General features: G+C 45.2%; 1 protein-coding gene across 1 annotated transcript in view; it reads right to left on the reverse strand.

Moving 5' to 3' along the window:
- Nucleotides 1-608: 608 nt before the first annotated feature.
- The window catches only part of MAML2 (mastermind like transcriptional coactivator 2), a 530,183-nt gene continuing 505,648 nt past the window's right edge, over nucleotides 609-25,143 (reverse strand). Inside the window, exons 4-5 of the mRNA XM_078656990.1 lie at nucleotides 22,310-22,421; nucleotides 609-7,848 (exon numbers count right to left, since the gene is read on the reverse strand). Coding sequence (XP_078513116.1) covers nucleotides 6,875-7,848; nucleotides 22,310-22,421 — 1,086 coding nt within the window. The 3' untranslated portion in view covers nucleotides 609-6,874. The remainder of the gene's footprint in view (nucleotides 7,849-22,309; nucleotides 22,422-25,143) is intronic.

The following is a 25,143-nucleotide window of genomic DNA, read 5'->3' on the forward strand; positions in this document are numbered from 1 at the left end:
CGCACCCCTGCTGTTATGACTGAATGCTGATTGGGCAGAGACTCTCATTCATGAGCTCCCTGACAACATCATTTTAGCAGATATGCTGTGCTGCCTTAGGTGTCTCATAAAGTCTACGGATGGTGCCTGTGTGACGGAACATGAATTATGCCCTTAAAAATATCCAATACGCACATCCATTTGTAGAGCGTGGTGTCCTTCAATGACACTCTGGCTCTGGGGATGGATCATGGTTTAACTCGTACTTGTAGAGCCCCTTCCTCCTCCTGTCATAATGAGCTGCAGATGTCTGAGCTGTGCAATGGCAATGTTTATGAATACACTACATAAGGATGTATTTGGCAGGGTCATATGCTTCTTGTTCAGTCATTAGCCAAAACAAGCCATTAGTTAACAAACAGTACTTTGGACAGACGGATCTTAACATACCATACCATAACATTACATAACATAGCATAACATTTCCAGATAGATTTCATGCACCATTGTCAGCTGGAGAATATTGTTTCAAATGCTGAGAAATGGTCAACAGCATCTTATCTCAACAAAAACACTCAATTGCAGTAATGCAAACACCAACCCTGCTTAAAAAAACATAATGCACGATCATCTTTGTAAAATATTGCTTTATTTTATTAAAACAGGCGTTAAAGAATAAATAGGTATTAATTATAAAGGTGAAAGAGCATAAGACTAAGGCGCTATAAATTCATTTACATGCTTGGTTCGGACAGCCACCAAAACTATTCATGTTTGATGGGAAAATGTAGTCTATATAATAAGTGCCATTGCAAAAACATACACATATGTACAGGTCAATGGAGTATACACAAAATACATACACAGATTTATAAACAGTAAGGACCTGATTTAGAGTTCAGTGGACGGCTTATTCCGTCACAGTGTGACGGATATTCCGTTCGTCGTATTACAAGTGACTGGCCATTGAATATAATGCACTCGTACAATGGCAGACAGGATTTTGTGACGGAATAACCTGTCTGTCGAAGTATAAATCAGGCCCTAAATGTATTCCCAGTTTGTGCTGAGAAGTCCTACTTGAAAAAGTAGATAAAGGCACATCATCCTAGTGCACAGAAAAAAACTGCATTGCTAAAAATAGCGAAAAATTCACAGCTGGCAAAAAAAAGATGTATGCAAAAAGGCAGAAATCTGCAACTTGGAATGTTCTCATTTGTTGTCAGTAGCCTTACAAAAATGCAACTTTTTTAGAAGGCAAAAATAAACAAAATCACTTCATATAGACATTGCTCTCGAAAGCGCAGAAGGCACACATTCACTCTTCTTAGAAAATATAGTTTTTTTAATAGCATATGTATTTCACAGAAGTATAAATATAACCTAATGCATATGCTTTTTTTGTTTTTAGAAAATATTTTACAAAGGTTTACAAAACGATTTTTTTATTTACATTAACTACCAAAATCTGAAAAGAGCTTATGGTAAGTACAATACATATATACAAATGAGCTGTTGTGTCAGAGTAGTTTTCTTCTTGTAATCAAATCAGTATTTAATTGTTGGAGTGTGTTAATTACTATTTAGGGTCTCACTCTAATGGGGCTGCTAAAGGGAGTTACTAGTCACATCAGGATTACGGTATCTGTGGGAATACTATGGTGCAATATTTTTTTCACCCAGACACTTCACCTACTCAAATTAAGCGAAAATATCTGGAAGAAGCACCAACCGAAGATAGAGAAAAATATGTGGGAATTGGTGTGGAAACCCCAATTCCAGCCTGTTATTCCCCCAAATCTTACGAGCAGAGATTATCAGGCCCCCTATGGAACTACCAATAACCATGGTGTCGACAGCTCTGGAGGCGTAACTGTGCCAGTCTTGTAATGAGCCCCTTAATGTTTTGCATTCATCTGCCACTAATTACCCTCCATCAACCAACCATTATATAGTGCATATATTTGAAAGTACAAACCCTAGTACTGTACAATATGTTTGATAAAGAAAAGTAAATCTTTAGTTTCCAACTTTTGGTTAAAAAATATGAAAGGAAAGTATTGTTCATACCACATGAGTTTCTGCAACATGCTTATCTGCCTGCTTTATACCATTCACCTTTGGCAGTATTATGGCTGTATTATTTGGGCTCAGCAATAAGAATTGTCTTACTGGACAGATGTGAAATGGAAGGGAAGTATTATGAGAGCATGTGAAATGTTTGTATGTTATACATGAGACCCTTATTTTTGAAGTCAGCCCTTGCTGGGCATATCATTTCACACTTATGTGCGGTGGTGAGGAAGAATAGATAATAAACATATTGATGAAGAGAAAAAAACCCTGGTTCTACGAAAAAGGAGCAGTGGAGCCGAACTAAACCCAATGCATGTTTGAGCCTCATCAGTGAGGTGCAGCATAGGCGCCTTGAGAGACCCATTTCTGGGTATACCCGTCCCACTTAGTGAGACTCATTGAGACCATGGACATCATTTAGAGGTCGCTAGGGGTTGCAGCTGCCGCCTGGAACTGCCTTTGTGACCCCTGGCCTCAGAGGTGGCAAAATCAGTGCCTGGAACACAGGGGCAGCTCATTCTAATGGACGTCATTTGGTGCTCTATTTTCCTGGTGTTCTGTTAAATATTTATTACACAAATAGTGAATAATATTATTCACTATTAGTGTTAGAAAATTGAGTATAATGAGCTGGAATATGACCCTATCCAACAGTTACAGTAAGTAAAAAATGCTTTCAAATGTATGTTGTATGAATGCTTATAGGTGAGTATGTTTATCTGAGAGTGTGTGAATGTGTGTGTTTAAGCATGTGTGTGTGTGTGAGTCAAAGTAAAGGTCAAATGGTGTGTAATGTCACTTCCGCTACCCCAGGCATTTTGGTGAATTGATGCCCATGGTTGAGACAACCTAAAAATGATTTGCTGAAAGTTTTGACTCAGCTTTAACAACTGGGATATCCTTTGACTAGCTGGAGAGCATTAACTTCCATCATGGCCTAGATACTTGAGCTGAACTCTCATGTTTGGGTTTAGACCACAATTAATTAATGTACGTTATGTTATCTTGTCTTTAGTCTGCTCCTGCTTCTGATGTAACCTGAAAGCAATAATGTCTTGTCAGGCCAACTGCAAGCCAAAGGACATATTTGCGGTTAGTGGGTGCATCAGTGAAAAGTGTCCTACGTGGGAAGAGTTGGGAATCGGGTGTAATGTCCAGTAATGTCAAATTTGTCGGTAACACTGCTGTGAACGAAAAATAATAACACTAAAAGATAGACTTAATGTGGATGACTATGAGATTCAATCCCAGAGGGTGGACAGTTGTTTGGTTGGTTTCTCATTGCAAGGAGCTAAAACTATTGTGTATAGTGCATCCGAGAGCAATCTCATGTGTATAATCTATTCAAGCATCTACATCCCCCAATTATTTACTAGTATAACCAATAAAAGTTGCATAAGATTAGACAGAGCAATGAATCTGTGTTCATTTGATGAAATTGGTGTAAATTAGCTAGAGTGTACTACACTGATTTAAGCCCAAGACTGCAAGAGTGAGACAGGGTGAAAGGATGTGAGTGGTGGTGGAAGAAAGAGGCATGCGATGGAATCAAGATGATGCATCCATGGTATTTAGCAGCCCCTGCATTCTGCAGCACCAGCAGTGACATTGTAAAAACAAATTGCCCTCCTGCACTTATTTTGTTTTACAAATAAAGTACAGACTAACAGTTGTAGTTATCCATCAGAAGTCTCAGCCTCCGTGCCATTGTCTTCTTTTGGACTGCAGATATGAAACATGAACCCTTAGGATCTTTGCTGAAGGGGAAAGTATTAAAAGGGGATGCTGGCTACATTCACAAATACTTTTATACCACACACTCTTGCAAACAAATAATAGGAGATCTAACAAGAAGCAGAATGTATAAGACAGGTTATACTAAAACATATAATGGTAAGACTGGTACAGAATAAATTGAGACAATTTGAAATGTTCAAATGTAAAAAACAGTAGCAAAAAAGCGTGTCACAAACAAAAACTAAAAAGTGGGCCAGAAAAATGAACATTGTACAGGAAGTCTGGAAGGCAGACACAGATTTTGGAGACCAACAGACACAGTCTATGTGGAGAAGGATTTCAGCTTAAACTGACATTTTCTCTCAGTGTCATGTATTCCATTCATGTGAAGTTCAATACACCAGAATATCCAGAGGTTTGGAAGCTAATGGAACTATATAAATCAGTCACTAATTTCTTCTGGTCATTATGACCAGAGCCCATGCACTCTTTTAACTCTGTAGCCCCACCCACCCCTAACATTGCTTTGGAAAACCACACGTTGGCCACCAACAAGCAGCATGTTATAATATCATAATGGATCCATATAATGGCTGAGGGCGGTTTGCGCCCTTTCTATGAACAGTCATGCAAAGTTTGAGTTCTTTGGGCTAGACCCAGATGCCAGTGGTGTAACGAAACTTGAGGGGGCCCCCCAGCAAAGTTCACGGAGGGGCAAGTCAACGTTCCTAAACCGGTCAGGAGCTTTCAAGCCAGGGACCCCACCGCCCATGCATAGTGCCGGACGGGATCCCCTGGAGCTTGAGTGACCCCCTCACTGCTGGGGCTATCACACCACTGGCAGCGGTCCACTGCTTTTAGGACAGGATCTAGTACTTCATGAATATCCACTCTATCAAGCTGTGATCTGACCATACTACAGTTATTTAAGAGCCTGTGTTTTCTTCTTGATCTAAATGGTGATAGTCCCAATTGTACCACAATGGTTAAGGGACGGATGGTTCGTCCACCGTGTTACAAGTGTTTGGTAGCCTATGATCTTAGTAGTATCGTAGACTGGGTAAATGTCTTGCTTTGAAGGAGTAGCTCTTCCAAACTCAAAATAAGCCCTAAGTTTGAGACATTTATTTTTATATGTAATTGGATCTTAAATCAGTGCATACCAGGGAATGGGTTACAACATTCTAGCATGCTGCCAGTATTTACTGCTATCGTCTATATTATGGAGTGAGCTAATTTGCTCCATTTCTTTTTTAAGTTGTCTTTTTTTAGTTGCAAAAACAAAAGTCTAAGCTTCATATAAAATATTCGTGTTTTGGCTACGTTGGAAAAATAAAAACATTGAATTTTGTTTTCGAAAAACATGAATGAAAGCTTCAAAAATGCATGGATTAAAATAACGGACCCTTATAATATGTAATTTAGTCCTCCTGTCCAAATTAGCACCACATGAGCACTTTATATAATTTACCTTTTGGAGATTTAAGGACTGATATAGAGGTAGGCGTCAATATAGATTATTTTGATTCTCAGTGGATGCAGTACATGTCTTTGATGGGATACTTGCCTCCGCAATTACTGATACCACTATTAACACTGCTTTGCCTCATCCCACCACTGATGAACTTACTGCATTTGCTAGGAATAAGAGGATTTTTTCATTATGCAGATCCATACATCAGGCCCCAGACTATTTGTTCTGAGATGCTGTTGTTTGCTTCAGGTCTATGATGAGCCTCCCGGGAAGCAGGTTGGCAGGCTGTGACGTACCAGCTTGGTGGGCCTTGCCTCCTCCCCGCCATGCCTCTAAATCGACTTGGTCCAGCTGCCATGGCGGGATGAGGCTAGTGTCTCATCCCCTAATGTCTAAGTACTACTGAGAAACTGCAACAGTCTCAGGTTGTCAGCAACTTCTTTGTGAATTCCCAAAAATGTGGACATTTACTAAAAACGTAGGTGTAAACCTATATATGAAAACCTTACGCTTTGCTTTTTTTAAAACAACAATTGGGCTGTAAGTGAGTGGGTCTTTCCCCACCATAAATGCCAAAATATTTGTCACACTTATTGACTTAGCTTTGATACCTTAGCATACCCATCATAGTGTCTTCAGAAGAAAAATCACACTGGCCTACAGTAGTGTTACTGGCATATTATGATTGAAATGCACATGTCTTCTATAATAGGAATTGTTGCTTCCGTGTGGCCAGTAGTGACAACTTACATTTTAGAAGAGATGCTGATGTGCCAGGTATGACAGCACAACACTTGTGCAGGTTATGCTTATAGTTCATATTTTGGCATAACTATAAAACAACAGATAACATACGCTTGAGGGAGGTTGGCTGATTAATTTTACCAGATGTTTAGAGTGTCATTAAAATTAACCAGCAATGCCCTGTGATACTTTGCATGTGCAATATGATTTTAATGTGTCCAAATTCAGCTGTAGCAGAATTGCTTCTTGTGTGATACACTTCATAAGATTATCAGACATACTACATGCAGAGTAGGCACTTGTGATTGCAGTTTGTTTGGGTTTAAAACCTTCTCTTGACCCACCATATACTCCACGGCCTCAAAGCCTCCTAGTGTTTAACTTCTATAGAACTTGGTATTTCCATAATTTTTTAATGCCATAAACATACTTACAAAGTGCTACAAAACCACATTCTTGCTTTATCTATTTTTCAGAATGACGCAATTGTAGCAAGCCATGTCACATTAATAGATTTGTTTGGCAATGTCCATGAGTTTCATTATGTTCACTGTCTACAGCATGGCGTTTTGTGTGTACTTGATTGTATAGCCACACACCCTCTCAAGTCCTCCACCTGCTTATAAGACCTGCCAGGCAGAGCAAGTTTCAAAATCCCAGGATGCTTTAGGCTATAATCTCAGCCTGTGATTAGTGCAGTATTGTCCTAGTGTCTGTCCTCACTAAGTCTACATGAACCTCCAAGGAAAAAAATCTGTATCTCCATAAACTGAATGCCTTGGATATTCTACACCAATGGACAGTCTTTATCTAGCTGATATCCCTTTAGGTGTGCGATGCAGAAAGACATAATTGCATCAGCTGTTAGGAGGGATTTCCCAAGATTTCATCAAGATTGATATCTTTCATCCAGTCATCACTGCCAGGGCCAGTCTTAAGGAGAGAGTCAATGAAGTCAGCGTGATTGTTGAGTGCAGACCCAAGACCGTCGTTTTGTTGATTTAGAAAGTCAAATCCCATGTCACTTCCATTATCATTTCCCGAGAAGGCCCTAGAGGTTTGATTGGTGGTTGTGAAACTGTTTGATGGTTCAGTTGATGGTGGGTTTACCCCAGGTCCTGGTTGATTCATATTAGAAAGGGCGTGTGGTCGTAACTGATTAGGCCTTAGCGGATCTGCTCTTAAAGACCCCAATGCTTGACCACTTAATGCTGGGCTCATTTGGTTTACAGGTCTCATTTGCACTCCGGGTGCCATTTGGTTGGGAGGTGCCATGGCTCGCTGAGGAAAATGCTGGTTGCTGATCGAGGGCTGAAGAGGCTGGTTAGCAAATGGTGTGCTGGCACAAAATGGAATGCCAGGTGCTTTCAATGAATTCTGTTTTGCAGCTGCTTCTTGTGAGGCCCAGGTCTGTTGTGTAGCACTTGAATTAATCATAACATTTACACCCCTTTGTCCATGCATATTAGTTCCTCCATGATCCAAGGCTTGTTTCACTTGCTGGGAGGAGACCCCATATCCAGTGCCATATGATGCTAGTCCATTCCCTTGACTGAGTGCTGCTTGGCGGGATGCAATGGAGTTTGTTTGACTAGGTACAATTTGGGTTTGAGTGGTGTGCTGCTGAATTTGGTTACTGCCCGAATTTACTGTATATAAACTTGGCTGGTTACAGGAAATGTTACTGTAAACTCCCATATTTCGTGCTCCTGGAAGAGAAGACATTCTTGGTGCATGACTAGTAGATAGAAGGTCAGAAGTCTGTGACAACATGTTGGATGATGAGACAGCACTCGATAAAGGTTGACTGGAGTTCTGGTTCAAACTTAACGATCCACCTAAAATCAGAAGAAAATATTATTAATTGATTCTTAGAAGAAATAGTGCATTTTATTCTATTTGTATGTACAACACATACAGACTGATTTGTCACACCAATGATCTTGCATGAATATCAATGTGTACAACTTTAAGTGTATTGGTATCATTTTATGATATTCATAACAGTTGATGTTTAAGCTTATAATTCATTTTTTGTGTGAAATTTCCTCTTTGAGGACAATTCTGATAATCTATAATTTTGTGATAGCTGTAGTTTGTAGATACTCACTGACGAAACAAATACATCTTACTTTTGAAATACAAATTCTGCATTTATTAATTCACTGTAGTACATTTTTGGTTGGTTAAACCTTTATAATGTATGGACTCAGTATAATACTGCAAAATGTTCCAATTCAGATTGTTCTGTGAATTTCTTTTTCCTGGAGGATCTGCGGAGTCTTTTCAATTGTTTACTTTATTGTGTGAGTGAACCCACTCTTTCCATCAGTGCCATCTGCTATGCAAGTCATTTTACTATTTCTATGAACCCCGCACAGTCACACATGCAGGATTTCAGGCACTTGGTGGACCATCCTAATTCCTAAACCAATCAACTACATCTCCATTAGAAGACAGGCGCATATGCATCTTTTTCTATAAATATGCAGCAAAACTACTTAGCATTGTTAGTGGTTATAGTCCTTTTGTGACCAATACACCTATTTGTTTCTATTGGTTTACTAGAAATCCAAGGAAATGAAAGCGTGGCAGGCATTTCCTTCAACCAACCTTTGTGGAAAATATAAATGGTTAACACAATTTAAGTGATAAAATAAAAGCAATTTGATAAAACAAATCAAAAGACAGATTAACAGGCTCTCTTGTTCTCTTTCAAAACCCTTTGGTTAAAGACATCCCCTTTATTAACAGTTTCTTGTTTATAATTCTATATATTATCTCCTAACTCTTACATACACATGGGACTGGACGTTTTCAGATGTTCACTTTTACGTTACCACCATAGGGAGGCAAAAGAAATGATGAGAATTTGTTAAGCAAGGTCTTCATTAATAATTCATGTGCCCACCATCTGACCAATTGTGGCTCCTGTTCAGCATGGCTAAAAGTTAGTGATGTCAGGAGATTGGTATGGAGTAAGAGTGCATTGTTGTACAGTGTTGCAGAGTATTGTGGCATGGATTTCGTGTATAATGCAGCATCATAGAATACAGTAGCGTAGATTAAAGTGTTGCACAGTAGAGTGCAGTGGCACACAGTGCAGTGGTGCAGAGTACAGTAGCATGGCAGAGAGTATCATCGCGTATAGTGCATTGGTGTAGAGTAGAGTGGCGTACAGTGCACTGGTATAGAATGCAGTAGTGCAGTATTGCTGAGTAGAGTGGAGTAGAGTAGAACGGCTTTGAGTACAGTTGTGCAGGGTAGAGTGCAGCGGTATAGAGTACAGTGGTGCAGTTGTGCAGAGTGCATTGGCATAGAGTGCAGTGGCGTAGACTGCAGTGGTATCGATTAGATTGTATCAGAGTAGAGTGAAGTGGTATAGAGTGGAGCTGTGCAGGGTAGAGTGCAGTGACTTAGAGTAGAGTGGAATGATGAGTAATGGCATAAAGTGGTGTGGAGTGCAGTGGAGCAGAGTAGCTTTGAGTGGTGTACAGCGGATTAGCATAGAGTTGAGTGTTATGGTGTAGAGCGCTTTGGCATAGATTGTATTTGCAACAGAGTGCAGTGTGGCAGAGTGGAATGGCCTTGACTGGAATGGTGTAGAATGCAGAGGCGCAGAGTAGAGTGGACAGACATAGAGTGCAGTGTTGTAGAGTAGGGTGGTGCAGAATGGAGTAGAGGACAGTAGTGCAGAGTGCAGTTGTGTAGAGTGGTGTAAAGTGGAGTTGTGCAGAGCAGAATGCAGTGGTGTAGAGTGGAGTATGCATTGTGAGGTAGCACATGTAATTACAGACAACATATTAACAATTTAAATGGCCATTACATTTGCACAGAAATACACTTTTAATACTAAAACTATACAGCGCACAAATGATAATGTGTGGAAATGGTGTGACCTAGTGTATTGATTTGTTTAGATTAAAGTATTTCTTTCCAGGACACTTCAGAATCAACACAAACATGCTTCATTCTGATATATTCTGAAATGCTAGTTCATTTAAATGTGTATTTAAATGTTGTTGTGTGTTAGAAAAAAACCTTTCCTATCCCAGTATTGAGCAAGATTGTCACATAAATCCTATCACTTTCAAGTCAGAGAAAGAAAAGTAAACACCAAGCTCCCTCAGAAGACAAAGATTGACACTTGAACTCTGTCTTTGAATGCACAGCAAATGTGAGAAGATAAGACCAAGATGTGTAGGCCTAATTACAGAAAGAACCACTTGAAGGAAGAATACAAGGACAGCTGGTGTGAAAAGGCTTTGCTCCTTGGGAGGGACAAACTGACACTGGACAACCTAAAATAAATACAACAATCAAACAGAAAGCCATACATTGTGAGTTACAAACTACAAAGCTAATGGTATGCTACAAGCAGAATGCATTCCCAGGTAAGCTTTCTGAACTTCCCCAAGATATCTTTAGCAAATCCGACAGCTGTGCTATCTGGTAGGTTTCAACCTAAAAAAGGCATGCTAATACCAAATCTGGGCTGCATTTAATAATAAAGGTTTTCAGGAAAAAGTCTCAAGAGTTTAGAATGAAACACTAAAATAAATGCAAAAATTGTGACAGGGTAGGAAAATTCAAATCTAGCATGTTCACAAACTTCTCAAGCCTACCGTATATTACAATTGCAATGTAGTTACTCCAATGGGAAATTTCGGAGCGAATCCCAACTTCCCAGTTAAAGACTTAGGGCTCTATGACAAGTTGGGGAGATTGGTATTTAAGGGAGTTACTAATACCTCGGGAGGGCAGGGGACTCAGAGGTCGGGGGAGTGAGGGTTTGATACATCCAGAGGGAGGGGTGGAATGCTCCAAGTTAGGGAATTTTGGAGAATAACGTGGGATTCGATGTTTCTACGCCAAGTCAAGCTTTCCATACAGTTGAGCCATTACATGTCTCAAATAACAGGGGTAAAACCTTGTGGTACAAGCTATTCATTAAGTGAAAAGGATTCCCGGTGGAACACTGCACTGTGAAAAAAGCAATCTCGGTTCACCAGGTGCCTTCATTAAAGACATGGGGTATGGCTGCCTTTCACTCTGTCTGCCATTCTGAATTCTGTATTATTCAGAATCAACTGTTCCCTATAGGCACCCATCATTATGAAGCTGCAAATCATGATATTCTGATGTTTTCTTTCAGTAATTACTTTTGCAACTCGCCATACTGCTGTGGTGCCCACTCTACATATACCAAAAGCATCCTAACTCTGGTACTCCAGATCTACAGTAGATGAGACCATATTAAAACATGCAGGTAATGTCTGCTTTCTCTTCTGTACTTCTCAATTTGCCACAAATTACCTCCATCGAACTCATTTACCTTATGGAGCAAAACTTAATCCCAGAGGTATAAAGAAGCCAAGGGGAGACCTCTGCGAAGTACACAGAGACCCACCCTCATTTTAACCCCTTAGCTGCGTGGCTATTCCGCCGCAGCGCTAAGGGGGAGGCGGGGACGCGCGGCGCTCCCGTACTCATGACGGAACCGCTCCGTCACGGCCCTCGGGTGAGCTGGGCTTGTGACGGAACGGTTCCGTCACGGCCCCGCCCGCTCTTTAGAACGTCAGCGCAGGCGCGGCGAGCGGGCCGTGGCGGAACCGTTCCGTCACCAGCACAGCCCACCCGAGGCTCGTGGCGGAACGGTTCCGTCACGAGCATGCAAAGGGTTAAAATAAATGCAGCTGGTCAATGATAAAGATAACAGGTGGCTGAGCCCCTCCTCACGGATAAGGAGTTTCCCCTTCACCCACCTCCTGGACTGTGGGAGAATTCAGGACCCTGTGTTACACTCCTGCTTAATCCACTCTATGTACTGTCAATCTCTGCATTTCTTTCATGGTTACACATTGTGAGTGCTCATTATTACTGCAACACACGCCTTGCAAAATTTTGCACTGTATTCTCCCACATCCAAAAGAAAAGAGTTCACCTGGACACCCCCATGTAGACTCTGTACCATTCAGCCTTCTTTAAATTTTCTATCCATTCTTTTTATGTACTGTCTGTTTTCACCATTCAGACTGGGTAGCCCATGCTCAGTTGGTATTCAGACTTTGTTATGGTATGCATTGAGCTTTATTAGCCTTTCTAAAGAAGCCCTGAGTATCAATTTAGTGTCTCAGCCAAAGAGCTTCACACAAACGGAAATACATTCATAACTGTGAGGATGAACCCTTTTTGAGTGGTCCCTCGAATATCGATACCTTATCTTATGAGGGGGAAGCTTTTAATCCTCTTAAAAGCTCTCCCATAGCTCTACCTGGAACTGACCGGACTCTTGAAACCACGTGCTCTGCTGGCTTCCCAGTGAGCCCCACTTACCTTTACCTCTGTCCATGGGCAGGGAATGGGGAGCAGTTGATCATGTCCCACCAATCTAGGGCAGTTTGTGATCCCCAAGCAGTTCAGTCTGGACTTTCCCCCGCGGGCGGGGCCAAGGCCATACAGTTGGTACCTCTCTCTATGGACAAGAAGGCAGCCAGTAGTGATTATCACCAGCTGACATTAAATAAAGCATTCCACCCATCTCTTTTGTGCTGTTGTATGTGCTGCCAGCGTAGCTCCAGCATTGTATATGAAGCAGTATTCTACTCTAAGTATAGGCAATGTCGGGAAGGGTATGAAGGTCATACCACACACAACATCAGACCTGCCAGGAAGCAGGGGTGGATCCTCCGCTAAGGCGGATGAGCGTTGCCCCACTGCCTTTAGGCATGGCAACAAAAGAAAAACAAAATGATAATAATGCAATGTTATTATCCTTTTATTTTTCCGTGCTGATGCAGTTTTGTGAGCCGGGGCTGGCCAAAAATGCATGCACACTTTGCATGTTCTCCACCCACGATGCATTACAGCCTGGGTGGAGACATGCCCAGGCTCCCATTCCCCACCTGAGCGCTGAAACACGGCGCTCAGACCAATCACAATGCGATTGGCTTAGGGAAGCCTGGGTGCTTCCTGTTCCAACAAAAGCCAGGAAGAGGATGGAAGTGAGGTGGCGGCCAGCTAGCCAGCTGGCCAGCAGGTAAGTGATTTTTTTTTTAAGCCCCCTTTGACTCCCTACCCTCACCCCCTTTGGTTCGCAGGAGCAGCCACAACTGTCAGGAAGGAGGAACTCAGTGCCTGCCTGTGTAGCTCAATGAATGGGCTGGAATTCTACACAAGACCCTGGCCTGAGAAAATTCCCAATATGAAAAGACATACACAAGAAAGAAGACAAGGTACTAGTACCTTATTGGCTTCCAGTGTTAGGCGGCTACTGGTATCAGCCAAAACCTTGAGAACACTTCATCTAGAACGTGTGCAATCTCTGAGGTGAGCTTAGAGTACACTGGTGTGGGTAGAATATCTACCATGGGCATCGGCAGTAATGCCTGCCACTTACTGCGGGTATGACAGGGCCTGTACACCCTTGCTTCCAGGGCTCACATGGACGTTGACGGATCCGTCCAGGGGAAAGACTGTGTTCCATCTATGGTCACATCTACCTATGTCTGCCACACACAATATTCTGAGGATGAAAACACCCTATTTTAGTGATGAAGCCTGAATCCAGTTGCTTCCCCACTGAGTTTGGTTGCTGTATCTGCTGCCCTCATACTCCTGTATGCTTCCCACTGCAAAAAAATACAGAAACTCTAAGAATGCTAAGTTTCCTTACCTAGAAAGGAGGTGAAGGGTAATCCCTTTCGTCTTTGCCCACAATGGAAAAAATGGCCCCACACTACATCTTTTCCAGGGACATACGGTCAGCATTATTACATCTAATTTCTCTACAGCTCTTCAACTATCAGAAACACGAGGAGGGGGCGTGGCCAGCAGCCGAAGGGAAAGGTCGCCTGCTAAAGCGACTGCCCGGCCCTCGCCTAAAACTCTGTTAAATTGATCCGTTCCCCAGTGCGGGACCCCCCTGAAATCGAGAGGTCCCCACCACCTACCCGTGGTACGTTGATTGTTAGCGGCGCCGGAGGTTTCAAGGAGGCGAAAGGAGAGAATCTGCCCGCTGTAACGCGATCCCCGGCGAACCTACAGGATGGCGGCGACTGTGAGGTCCCGGCCCGGGGCCTAGAATTGGACTGCGGTTTGCTGGGTCTGTCAACCTACCTGAACACCCCCTCACTCACCGGGTCCAACAGGAGTGTCCACACCGCTTGCCCTGCTGATCGGAGGCGTCTGCACTGCTGGAGGGCCCCGCGGCAGGAGGGGTGAAGCTTTCTCTGCCATCCGGACGCTTTGGGGCCTACACGCCGGCCGCCGCAACAGCCTGAGGACCCCTACATCGAGGTGACCATTGCGGCGCCTGCTCTTCGGCGCGGCCTGCACTCTCCCCAATTGGCCTTCAATATTTCGCCTCTGGAAGGGGCTTCTGCCTGCTCCGAGCTCCCTACAAGTACCGGGGGACGACTGCGCCCACCCTGGCTGCGGCGGCGCTCCTGCGACTCCCGAAATTGAGGCCCCCCCTCTTCTGCCATCGGACCTCCACCCTGTTGCAGGCGGCTTACCTGGGCCCCCAGACGATACGGCCCTGGATGCAGACTTGCCCTTCCTGCCTCAAAGGTGATGTTCGGATGCTGAGGCTGGGTGTCCGCGTAGTGCTGCCTTCCTTCCTGGCCCCTGGGAGCGCCGGATGGCCGTCCCGGCACCCCGCAACAAGGTGTTTTGACCCCGTGAGCTCTACCCCAGATCAGTGGATTCCTACATTGTGGCCTGCTCCCGAGGCCCCCCCCCCCCCCCTGGCTAGCCTGCTTGGCTTCTTCCGACGCGAGGCGCTCATGGGCACAACATATGAACTACATCACAGTAAGTGGCGAGCTCTCACTCCCCCAGTTTCCATTGTTTGCCTTGATCTCATCACTCCTGGTTGCCCCCGGGCTATGGACGCTCTGGTGGCAGCGGTCCGGTGAGCGTTGTGACTGACTGCCCGGACCGGTGTGGTGGTGTCTTTCTCCTGTCGTGTCTCTGTTCACATTTTGGCCTGCGCCGCTGGACTGGGCATGCTTGTCGGTTCTCAGGATGGCTTCTAATAAAGGCAACAGGCCGTCCACTCAAAGGCAGATCAATAAATTCTCGTGGGGATCCAAAGGGGAGAACAAGGAAGCAAACCCCGATGCGGCACCTAAAAATGCAACTCCCCCACATGCAGGAAAACCGCCCACCCTGGAAGACGTGATGGAGGCGATAGCTGGTGTCCGTGATGGAGGCGATAGCTGGTGTCCGCTCCTCTCTGGAGACCCGCATAGACTCTGTGAACATAGAGGTTACCTTGTTGCGGGCAGATCTCCGCAAAATGGACTCCAAAGTTAGAAACATAGAGATCAAGACCACAGCGCACATAGATGACACCTCCACCCTCCAACAACAGGTAACCCAACTCCAAAAACAACAACAGCAAATGGGAGATCTCCTAGATGATTATGAAGGACGCGCAAGGCGCAATTACCTCCGCATCCTGGGGGTTCCGGAACGAATGGAGGGGCCGACCACTGACCTCTTCGTCGAGAATCTGATCCTAAAACACCTCCAGCCCAAGCAACTATCTATTTCTCCATTGAGCGGGCACACAGGGTCCCGAGTGGCAGGCCGAAACCGGGTGATCTCCCCCGCCCCATAATCGCTCGAGTTTTCAACTTCCGGGATCGGGAGGGGGGTATTGGGAAATTTTGTTCTGGTTTTGTTGGTTTTTTAAGACAGAGCGTGTCGTAATTTGGGACGATGTGAGCCACGAGATTTGAGTCTTTGCAATGTATTGTTTCGATCCTTCATGGGGGGTCCCCTATTGTTTCTCGGTTTGCCGGTGTGCCTCTTGAGATGGGGGCAATCAATAGATCCTTTCCTCCATTCCGTTCTTATTTTACCCGCCATGACGACAAACCTCCTTGATAGGAAACTTACGCTTATGACGTGGAATGTCAATGGGTTGGGCAACAAAATCAAAAGAGGGGTTGTTTTACAGTTCATTAAACGCCATGCCCCCGACCTTGTCCTCTTACAAGAGACACACTTAGTAGGTAACTGCTGCAGAGCACTCCAGCGTTGGGGATATAAATTGCTGATACATGCCGGGTTTACGTCAGGGTCCTGGGGCACTGGTATTCTTATAATAACCACTCTCGCACTTACACCTACACGTACATGGGCAGACCCGCAGGGAAGGTTTGCAGTCCTGGAGGCCACTTGGGAAGGCAGACCACTGAATGTAATCTCAGCCTACATTCCACCAGCACTAGGGGGGGAGGCTTTACGAGCTCTTGGCAAGATAATGTTGGATATCCCCCAGGGCACTCTGATCATTGGGGGTGACTTTAACATGACAATGGACAACACGGTCGACAGACACCCCCAGAGACGTTCACATAGATCAGGGTCTGATCTCGCAGATTTTACACAAGCTATGGGATTAAAGGACCTTTGGCGTACACAACACCCTGACACTCCCTACTTCACCCACTATTCTAATGCCCACAACAGCATGTCTCGCATTGATTATATCTTTTGTCCCCTGGCCAACGTTGGTCATCTCCGCAATGTGCGGGGTCTTCCCCGAGGCATCTCCGATCACTCCCCCCCTCAGTGTCGAGCTCACTTATCATCAGCAGTTCACCCAAGGGCCGATAATCATTACCCCCTGGATTATAAAGATCCCTGATATTAAGGAGGACTTGATTGAACATACTGATTTTTATTTTGCCGAAAATGCCCGGACCGGTATGGTGGTGTCTTTCTCCTGTCGTGTCTCTGTTCACATTTTGGCCTGCGCCGCTGGACTGGGGCGTGCTTGTCGGTTCTCAGGATGGCTTCTAATAAAGGCAACAGGCCGTCCACTCAAAGGCAGATCAATAAACTCTCGTGGGGATCCAAAGGGGAGAACAAGGAAGCAAACCCCGATGCGGCACCTAAAAATGCAACTCCCCCACATGCAGGAAAACCGCCCACCCTGGAAGACGTGATGGAGGCGATAGCTGGTGTCCGTGATGGAGGCGATAGCTGGTGTCCGCTCCTCTCTGGAGACCCGCATAGACTCTGTGAACATAGAGGTTACCTAGTTGCGGGCAGATCTCCGCCAAAGTTAGAAACATAGAGATCAAGACGACAGCGCACATAGATGACACCTCCACCCTCCAACAACAGGTAACCCAACTCCAAAAACAACAACAGCAAATGGGAGATCTCCTAGATGATTATGAAGGACGCGCAAGGCGCAATTACCTCCGCATCCTGGGGGTTCCGGAACGAATGGAGGGGCCGACCACTGACCTCTTCGTCGAGAATCTGATCCCAAAACACCTCCAGCCCAAGCAACTATCTATTTCTCCATTGAGCGGGCACACAGGGTCCCGAGTGGCAGGCCGAAACCGGGTGATCTCCCCCGCCCCATAATCGCTCCAGTTTTCAACTTCCGGGATCGGGAGGGGGGTATTGGGAAATTTTGTTCTGGTTTTGTTGGTTTTTTAAGACAGAGCGTGTCGCAATTTGGGACGATGTGAGCCACGAGATTTGAGTCTTTGCATTGTATTGTTTCGATCCTTCATGGGGGGTCCCCTATTGTTTCTCGGTTTGCTGGTGTGCCTCTTGAGATGGGGGCAATCAATAGATCCTTTCCTCCATTCCGTTCTTATTTTACCCGCCATGACGACAAACCTCCTTGATAGGAAACTTACGCTTATGACGTGGAATGTCAATGGGTTGGGCAACAAAATCAAAAGAGGGGTTGTTTTACAGTTCATTAAACGCCATGCTCCCGACCTTGTCCTCTTACAAGAGACACACTTAGTAGGTAACTGCTGCAGAGCACTCCAGCGTTGGGGATATAAATTGCTGATACATGCCGGGTTTACGTCAGGGTCCTGGGGAACTGGTATTCTTATAATAACCACTCTCGCACTTACACCTACACGTACATGGGCAGACCCGCAGGGAAGGTTTGCAGTCCTGGAGGCCACTTGGGAAGGCAGACCACTGAATGTAATCTCAGCCTACATTCCACCAGCACTAGGGGGGGAGGCTTTACGAGCTCTTGGCAAGATAATGTTGGATATCCCCCAGGGCACTCTGATCATTGGGGGTGACTTTAACATGACAATGGACAACACGGTCGACAGACACCCCCAGAGACGTTCACATAGATCAGGGTCTGATCTCGCAGATTTTACACAAGCTATGGGATTAAAGGACCTTTGGCGTACACAACACCCTGACACTCCCTACTTCACCCACTATTCTAATGCCCACAACAGCATGTCTCGCATTGATTATATCTTTTGTCCCCTGGCCAACGTTGGTCATCTCCGCAATGTGCGGGGTCTTCCCCGAGGCATCTCCGATCACTCCCCCCTCAGTGTCGAGCTCACTTATCATCAGCAGTTCACCCAAGGGCCGATAATCATTACCCCCTGGATTATAAAGATCCCTGATATTAAGGAGGACTTGATTGAACATACTGATTTTTATTTTGCCGAAAATGTCGGCTCCGTGACTTCGGCAATAACATTGTGGGAAGCTTACAAAGCTGTTCTTAAGGGCAGGGCACTGGCTCTCAAGGTCGGGTATGTCCGCAAACACAATGAGCAAGTGATCCAAACCGAAACCGATCTGCTTTGTCTTGAATCCGCCCATTATGCTAATCCGTCCGAAGATACGGCCCGTCGGCTCCAGTCGAAACAACAGGAATACAGGGCTTTGGGTTCGGAACTGACGCAGGCCAGGCTTCTCCAGACTCGTCATAGAATCTACGAGTTAGGAGACCGTGCGGGTAAAATGCTGGCATGGTTGGAACGTCGTGAACAGGGGACTAGATGGGTTCCACTGCTTGTCCGTTCCGATGGAGCGCGAATAACAGCCCCCCGGGAAGTGGCAGCGGCCTTCGCTGATCACCTTGAACACGTCTATACGGCTAGGGCACACTATAATTCTGAGGAATCCCAGTCCCTTCTTGATGAAATGCGCTTACCCTCCATTTCGGATGAGGAAAGGGAGGCGCTGGAAGCGGACCTTACCTTCGAGGAGGTCAGTAATGCCATCTTTGCTATTAAATCTGGCAAGGCCATGGGTCCAAACAGGGTTCCGACTGAATTCCTGAAATCCGTAGCTTTAGGGGTCACTCCACATCTGAAAAACATGTTTGAGGAAAGCAAGGAAAGAGGCATTCTGCCACCTGATCTGAGGCTGACGTCCATCGTAGTCATTCCTAAACCGAATAAACCCCCTACGGATGTTGGTTCTTATAGACCGATCTCCTTAATCAGTTCTGAGGCCAAGGTACTGGCTAATCTCCTGGCTACCAGACTCCTCACGGTCCTTCCGTCGCTGACCAATCGGGATTTCTCCCACATCGAAACACAGCACTGAACCTCCGAGTCCATAATGTACTTGGTAGACAGCCGTATTTGCAAGAGGACGCCGCTATCCTCTCTCTTGACGCCACGATGGCGTTTGATTCGATCGAGTGGACATACCTCTTTGCAGTCTTGACAAAATTCGGCTTTGGGCCCAATTTCATACAGTGGGTCAGGGTCCTCTACACCGACCTCTGGGGTCAGGTTAGAGTCAATAATCACACCTCCCGACAATTCCCACTGCACCGAGGGACCCGTCAAGGTTGCCCCCTGTCACCGTTGCTATTCGCCCTAACTTTAGAACCACTGGCGTATTGGATCCGCGCGGACCATTCTATCGGGGGCCTTAGATGGGCCGAAGGTGTTGTCGACGAAATCTCACTGTACGCGGACGACATATTGGTGTATATGTCCAACCCCGCCGCCTCTGTTTATAATCTCTTTCACGTCCTGGCCAATTTTGGAAAATATTCTGGCTACATAAATTGGTCCAAGTCTGTCCTATATATGTTGCATGGCCCACCGCATACGTTACCCAGAGGGTATTCCGTTCCTCTGGCTGTTGAGGGTTTTAAATACCTCGGCATTTTTGTCACCCCGGATCCCCAACTTTTTTACGATCGCAATCTTAAGGGCCCCCTGCAGAGATTACATGACGACATCTCCCACTGGAGATCTTTGCCTCTGTCCCTCCCTGGCCGAGCTGCCTTATTTAAAATGCTGGCGCTTCCCCGCTTCTTATATGTCCTCCAGAACTGCTCATTTCCGATTGCAGATTCCTTTTTCACCACTCTTGAGGGAGAAATTTGTTTATTGCTGTGGGACGGCAGGGCACCTCGCATCGCTCTCCGTAAACTCACTAAGGGCTGGTACGATGGCGGCATTGCTCTACCTGATATGCGCCTGTATTACTGGGCGTCCCAACTGGTGGCCACTAATCAGTGGATCCACGGTACACCCACGGACCCGGCATTCCATCTCGAATGCTATCAGACGGGGCGTGAGGGTTACCTGGGGGCTCTATACACAAGACCACAGCGTAATCGCTATGTAGGTCCCATGCAACAGACGGTGGCCATATGGCATCGCGCCACTAAGAGCCTTGGTTGGTCCAACAAGTTCACTAAGGCGACGCCCCTTTGGTCTTCGCAGAGTCTTGGCTTACTCTGTTTCCAGCCGGGATTTGACAGATGGGATACTATTGGCATATCCACCGTTGGGGATTTGATACACAGAGGGAAACTTCTATCCTTCCCAGAATTGCAACAGAAACACGCATTCTCACACAGGGAGGTCTTTCGATACCTCCAGGTCAAGCACGCTATCCAGACAAATATACCTGACCTCTCCTCCCTCCCAGAGGCCTCACCCTTAGTGGACAGATTGCTCTCTGAACCCTGTTGACTAAGGCAATTTCCTGTACCTATCGTAAGCTCTGGAACAACTTACCTGATTCCTTTCCAGCTCTGCGCCGCAAGTGGGAGGGCGACGTGGGCGACTTAGAGGATACTGACTGGTTAGTGGCGCTGATGTCCCCACGGGAATCTGCCATCTGCCACCGCTTCCGCTTGATACAGCTTAAAATACTCCACAGAACTTACATGTCCGGCCCGCTACTCGCTAAATTGGGCAGACGCCCCGATACCCACTGTTTGCGCGGCTGCGGCATGATGGGTACCTTTTATCACACCTTATGGGACTGCCCGGTGATTCAAAGCCTATGGCAAAGGGCTGTTAAGAAAATGACGGAGGCATTGGGGAAAGCAATTCCACTCACTCCCCGGGGAGGGATCCTCAATGTTTGGGAGGCGACTGACTTGACGGACATAGAACACCAGTGGTTGGCCCTAGGGTGCCTCCTTATTAAACGTTCCATAGCAATGCACTGGGGCTCTCCTGACCGCCCGCTTGTGATACGATGGGTGGCAGAGATGGACAGGGCTATGTTGGCCGAGAAAACCGTGTATAAACTTAGAGGGTGCCCTAAAAAGTGGGACAAGAAGTGGGGGCCGCGGAATGTGTACAGAGGCGAGATCTGCAGTTCTCCTACTGCAGACATGGCAATGGATAGGGCGAGATCTGCCCCCTAGAGATCTTTCGAATTAGGCATACATGTGGCTGAAATGTATTCCATTTTTTGTCTCTGTGTATTCATATATTGTTTGATATCTTTTGTTGTCATGGTGATAGCTGGGGCGAGGGCTGCTCTTTCAAGATCCTCCAGCTTCGACATATATGTGGCTAAATTGTATTTTATGTCTTTTGTATCCTTTTGTCCATTTATTGCTTGATATGCTCTGTTTTTCTTCTTAATAAATAATTTTATTTAAAAAAAAAAAAAGAAACACCGAGGACTTTCCTTGGCAGTGTTGGGTTCAAAATGGTGGCTACTCAAGGCCCCAAACTTAGAGCTAAACCAAATTTCCTCAGGGTATGAAAAAGTCTGAAATTTAACTTTTCAAGTACTACTTTGCCTGAAATTCCCCGGTTCTGCAATTGAAGACTGTCAGAATGTTCCTATCTCAAATGACTGGACTCTGAAGGCCTGGTCATCCTCATCTTTCATTATTTGTTTGAATTTGTTAGAGCACTCTCAAATTATACTAAAATGTCAATTGATGCTTTACAAAATAACGCTAAATAAATAAATACATAAATAAATTACAAAATTGTTCATTTACTAAGTGCACAACTGTATACATCACCTATAAATAAATCCACCTTGATCTACTCCACCCAAAATGCTACTTTTGCTTCTTATTCGATCTCCTGTTAATAAATCCAGGACTTTTGGTGAGACAATCGCTTGTCAAGCCAAAACAATTTGTTTATCTTCTCACTGAGGAGCTAATATTCAACACAAACCTATGAACTTCATGTATGATTTAGGTTGACAATAAAACATCCATGAGACAAAGTGTATGTAACTCTTTAATCTGGAAACTACACTTACCAGAATATTGACTTGTTTGCTGCATGTTAGCTATGTTTCTTCTTTGGTCCTTGTAATCGGGTGGTGGTCTTGTCAAATGTCTATTTAACTGATCTTGTGGAGTAATTTTGTCCTAGAAAAATAAAACAAGAACATTTAGCAGGTACGTTTTTGCCAGATGTTGGAAGAGAAAAACATACTATGTTCTCAATCTATTGCTTTCGACCATGCAGTTCCATAGAATTTCATGTGTTATTTACATGGAAGGGGTAATGTTGGGAATTCATATGGAAGACTAGAATCCTGTGGGAAAATGGGTGCATGTGGCAGTCACGTCACTTAACCCCTTTAGTGCTGCCGTCGGCCGTTGCAAGCACTACCTCCGTAGTGCTGCGCACGTCCAACTGCCTGGTTTCTGTTGACAGAGCCTCAGTTGGCTCTACTGTTAGAAAACTTTAGCTACAGCCACGGCCGGTAGTAGGTGTAACTGCAGGGCGGTGACGTCGGGAGGGGGAGGGGCATGGTGGGGGTTGTAATGTATGGTATACGGAGGTTTACAGGTAAGTAAACATATAAATAAATAAAACGAATTTCGTTGCGCGCACTGCATCACATTTGGTGATGCAGTGCACACAACGAAATTCGTTTTATTTATTTATATGTTTACTTACCTGTTAAAGTCCGTAATCCATACATTACTACCCCCCACCCTGCCCCTCCCCCTCCCCAAGTCACCTCCCTGCAGTTACACCTACTACCGGCCGCGGCTGTTTAGCTAGTGACCCATCTGCTAAGGGCTGGTGGCCTCTTTGCATCAGAAGGCTTGCTCACATCGATTTTTTTGTGCCCAGCGTTACTATGCAAAATATGGTGGATCCTGAGAGTACAATTACAACAATGTCTGTGACACGCATGTAAAAAACTTGCTGCCTCTCAGGGATGTCTCAAGTTTGTTTCAAAAAAACTAAAATATTGCAAAGCGGGTCACCATGATGTGGCAGCCCATCCATTGTTACAGTTTTGGCGAAAATGCTGCCATCAACTCGGGGATAAGAATTTGGACAAAATGCCCCTTCAAGGCATTTGGGAACTCATAAAATGGCAGGCAGGCTGCCATGAGGCTGCTGGATTCAGGATCTCCGCAACTTCATCCGTTTGACCGCTTGTTTGGTAAACTCAAAATGTCGCTCTTCGTTTTCATTTTTCCAGTGGTACACACATATTAATTTAATTTTCATTTTTTTTTAAAACAGCAGCTTTCATCACTAGCTAACAAATAACAAAGTTACTGGACCCATTGTGAATTACAAGGGCCGCAGTAAACCTGCAGACCTCATACATTTCACCTGGAATCTCTAGCTGCTGAAAGTAACCAAAATCTTCACATCAATCTATAGGGGAGATGAGGCATTATTAGAGGAGCTACTGATTCACCCAGTGGCCAATCATTTCTCAGGGAACTCAGGGTTTGTGAGGAGACTGGGGTAATTGTTGTCAAAGTGAGGAACTCTGCACAGGTTGTCAAGCTAGATGAATCTGACTGCCGACTTGTCGACGAGGGCTGTGGTTTTAGCAGCATTTCAGTATGAGCCTCTGTTTTTTGCGGGGGAAAAGTTCAGAAAAAGTTTCTAAATGTCCAGTTTTGTTGTTTTTGGGTAGGAAGAACAGTCTAGCACCAGCCAGGGCTCCAGGACCTTGGGGGCACCTCATGGGGGTTAGGACTCACTCCAGCAGAGGCCACTAGTAGTGTCCAGGGCAGTTCAAGTTGGAACTAGTCAGTAGAAAAGCAGAAATGTTGCAGAAGATTGCCTCTGGAAGCTTGTTGTGTACCTATAGCACACACACAGGAGGTCAATAAATTGACACTTCGAGTCACTTCTGGGGTCCAGGGTTCAAGGCAAGCATGTCCAGTCTTCTTTCAGGCTTCCGGACAGTCCTTCTTCTGAGTCGCCACTGATCCAGGAGTGTTCTGAATCCAGGTTCTTAGGGTTCCTCTTTTGTACCTAGTGTCAGCCTGCGGAGGGGGGGCACCCCTTTGTCTAACCTTAAAACTGGTTGTGGTTTGTTCTTCCTTTTCCCCTGAGTTTGACTCAAATATGTCTAGTAAAGCAGAGGATGTGGGCTGCATTTGTCAGTGACAGGGTAGGCATCTTCTGAAGTCTTAAAGGGGCTGGGTACAACCCTCAGGTCACCCTTTGATGCTCAGGATGGGGTTGGGTACCCCTCAATGAAAAAGGAGGGAGAGTTTATTAATTAAAAACTCATATTGAGGAACTCATTGACAAAAATTCCTTGAAATCAGTTAAATTCCATGGGATGATAATAATAGAGGCTAGACAGTGGTTTACCAACAGCGTACATACACATGACTATGATCACATCGTGAGATGAGGTAACCATAAGGTAAAGAATGAAAAAAATGCCAAGAACAAGAGACAAAACAAACAGGGATTGGAGTCACATTCTTTTAGGAAACTGAAGGCATCTTCTTCCCAATAACAATAAGACCCCCACTGTGTTAGCACTGAGGCACACAATATAACCATGGCACTTAATAAGGTGATTCAAGGAAAAAAACAGGACAACTAGTACTGCAGCACGGATGACCATGACTACACCGCCCAGCAGTCTTGGTCACACTGAGCATATCGCGGTGACAATATATTTGGGCCAACAAGGTTGCAGGACAACAAGCTACAGAGGTGCACGGGCATCACTAATATAATTGGTGATTCTAAAGACTATGGCACACAGGTATCTAGATGTCCTATAGCCCGGCGCCCAGGACATATTGTTTGGGGTTAAGGGCAATAAGTTTTCATGTGTATTTTATCCTTGGGACAAGTAGGCCCAAC

The sequence above is a fragment of the Lissotriton helveticus genome, chromosome 8 (assembly GCF_964261635.1).
Source record: "Lissotriton helveticus chromosome 8, aLisHel1.1, whole genome shotgun sequence".
NCBI lineage: Eukaryota > Metazoa > Chordata > Amphibia > Caudata > Salamandridae > Lissotriton > Lissotriton helveticus.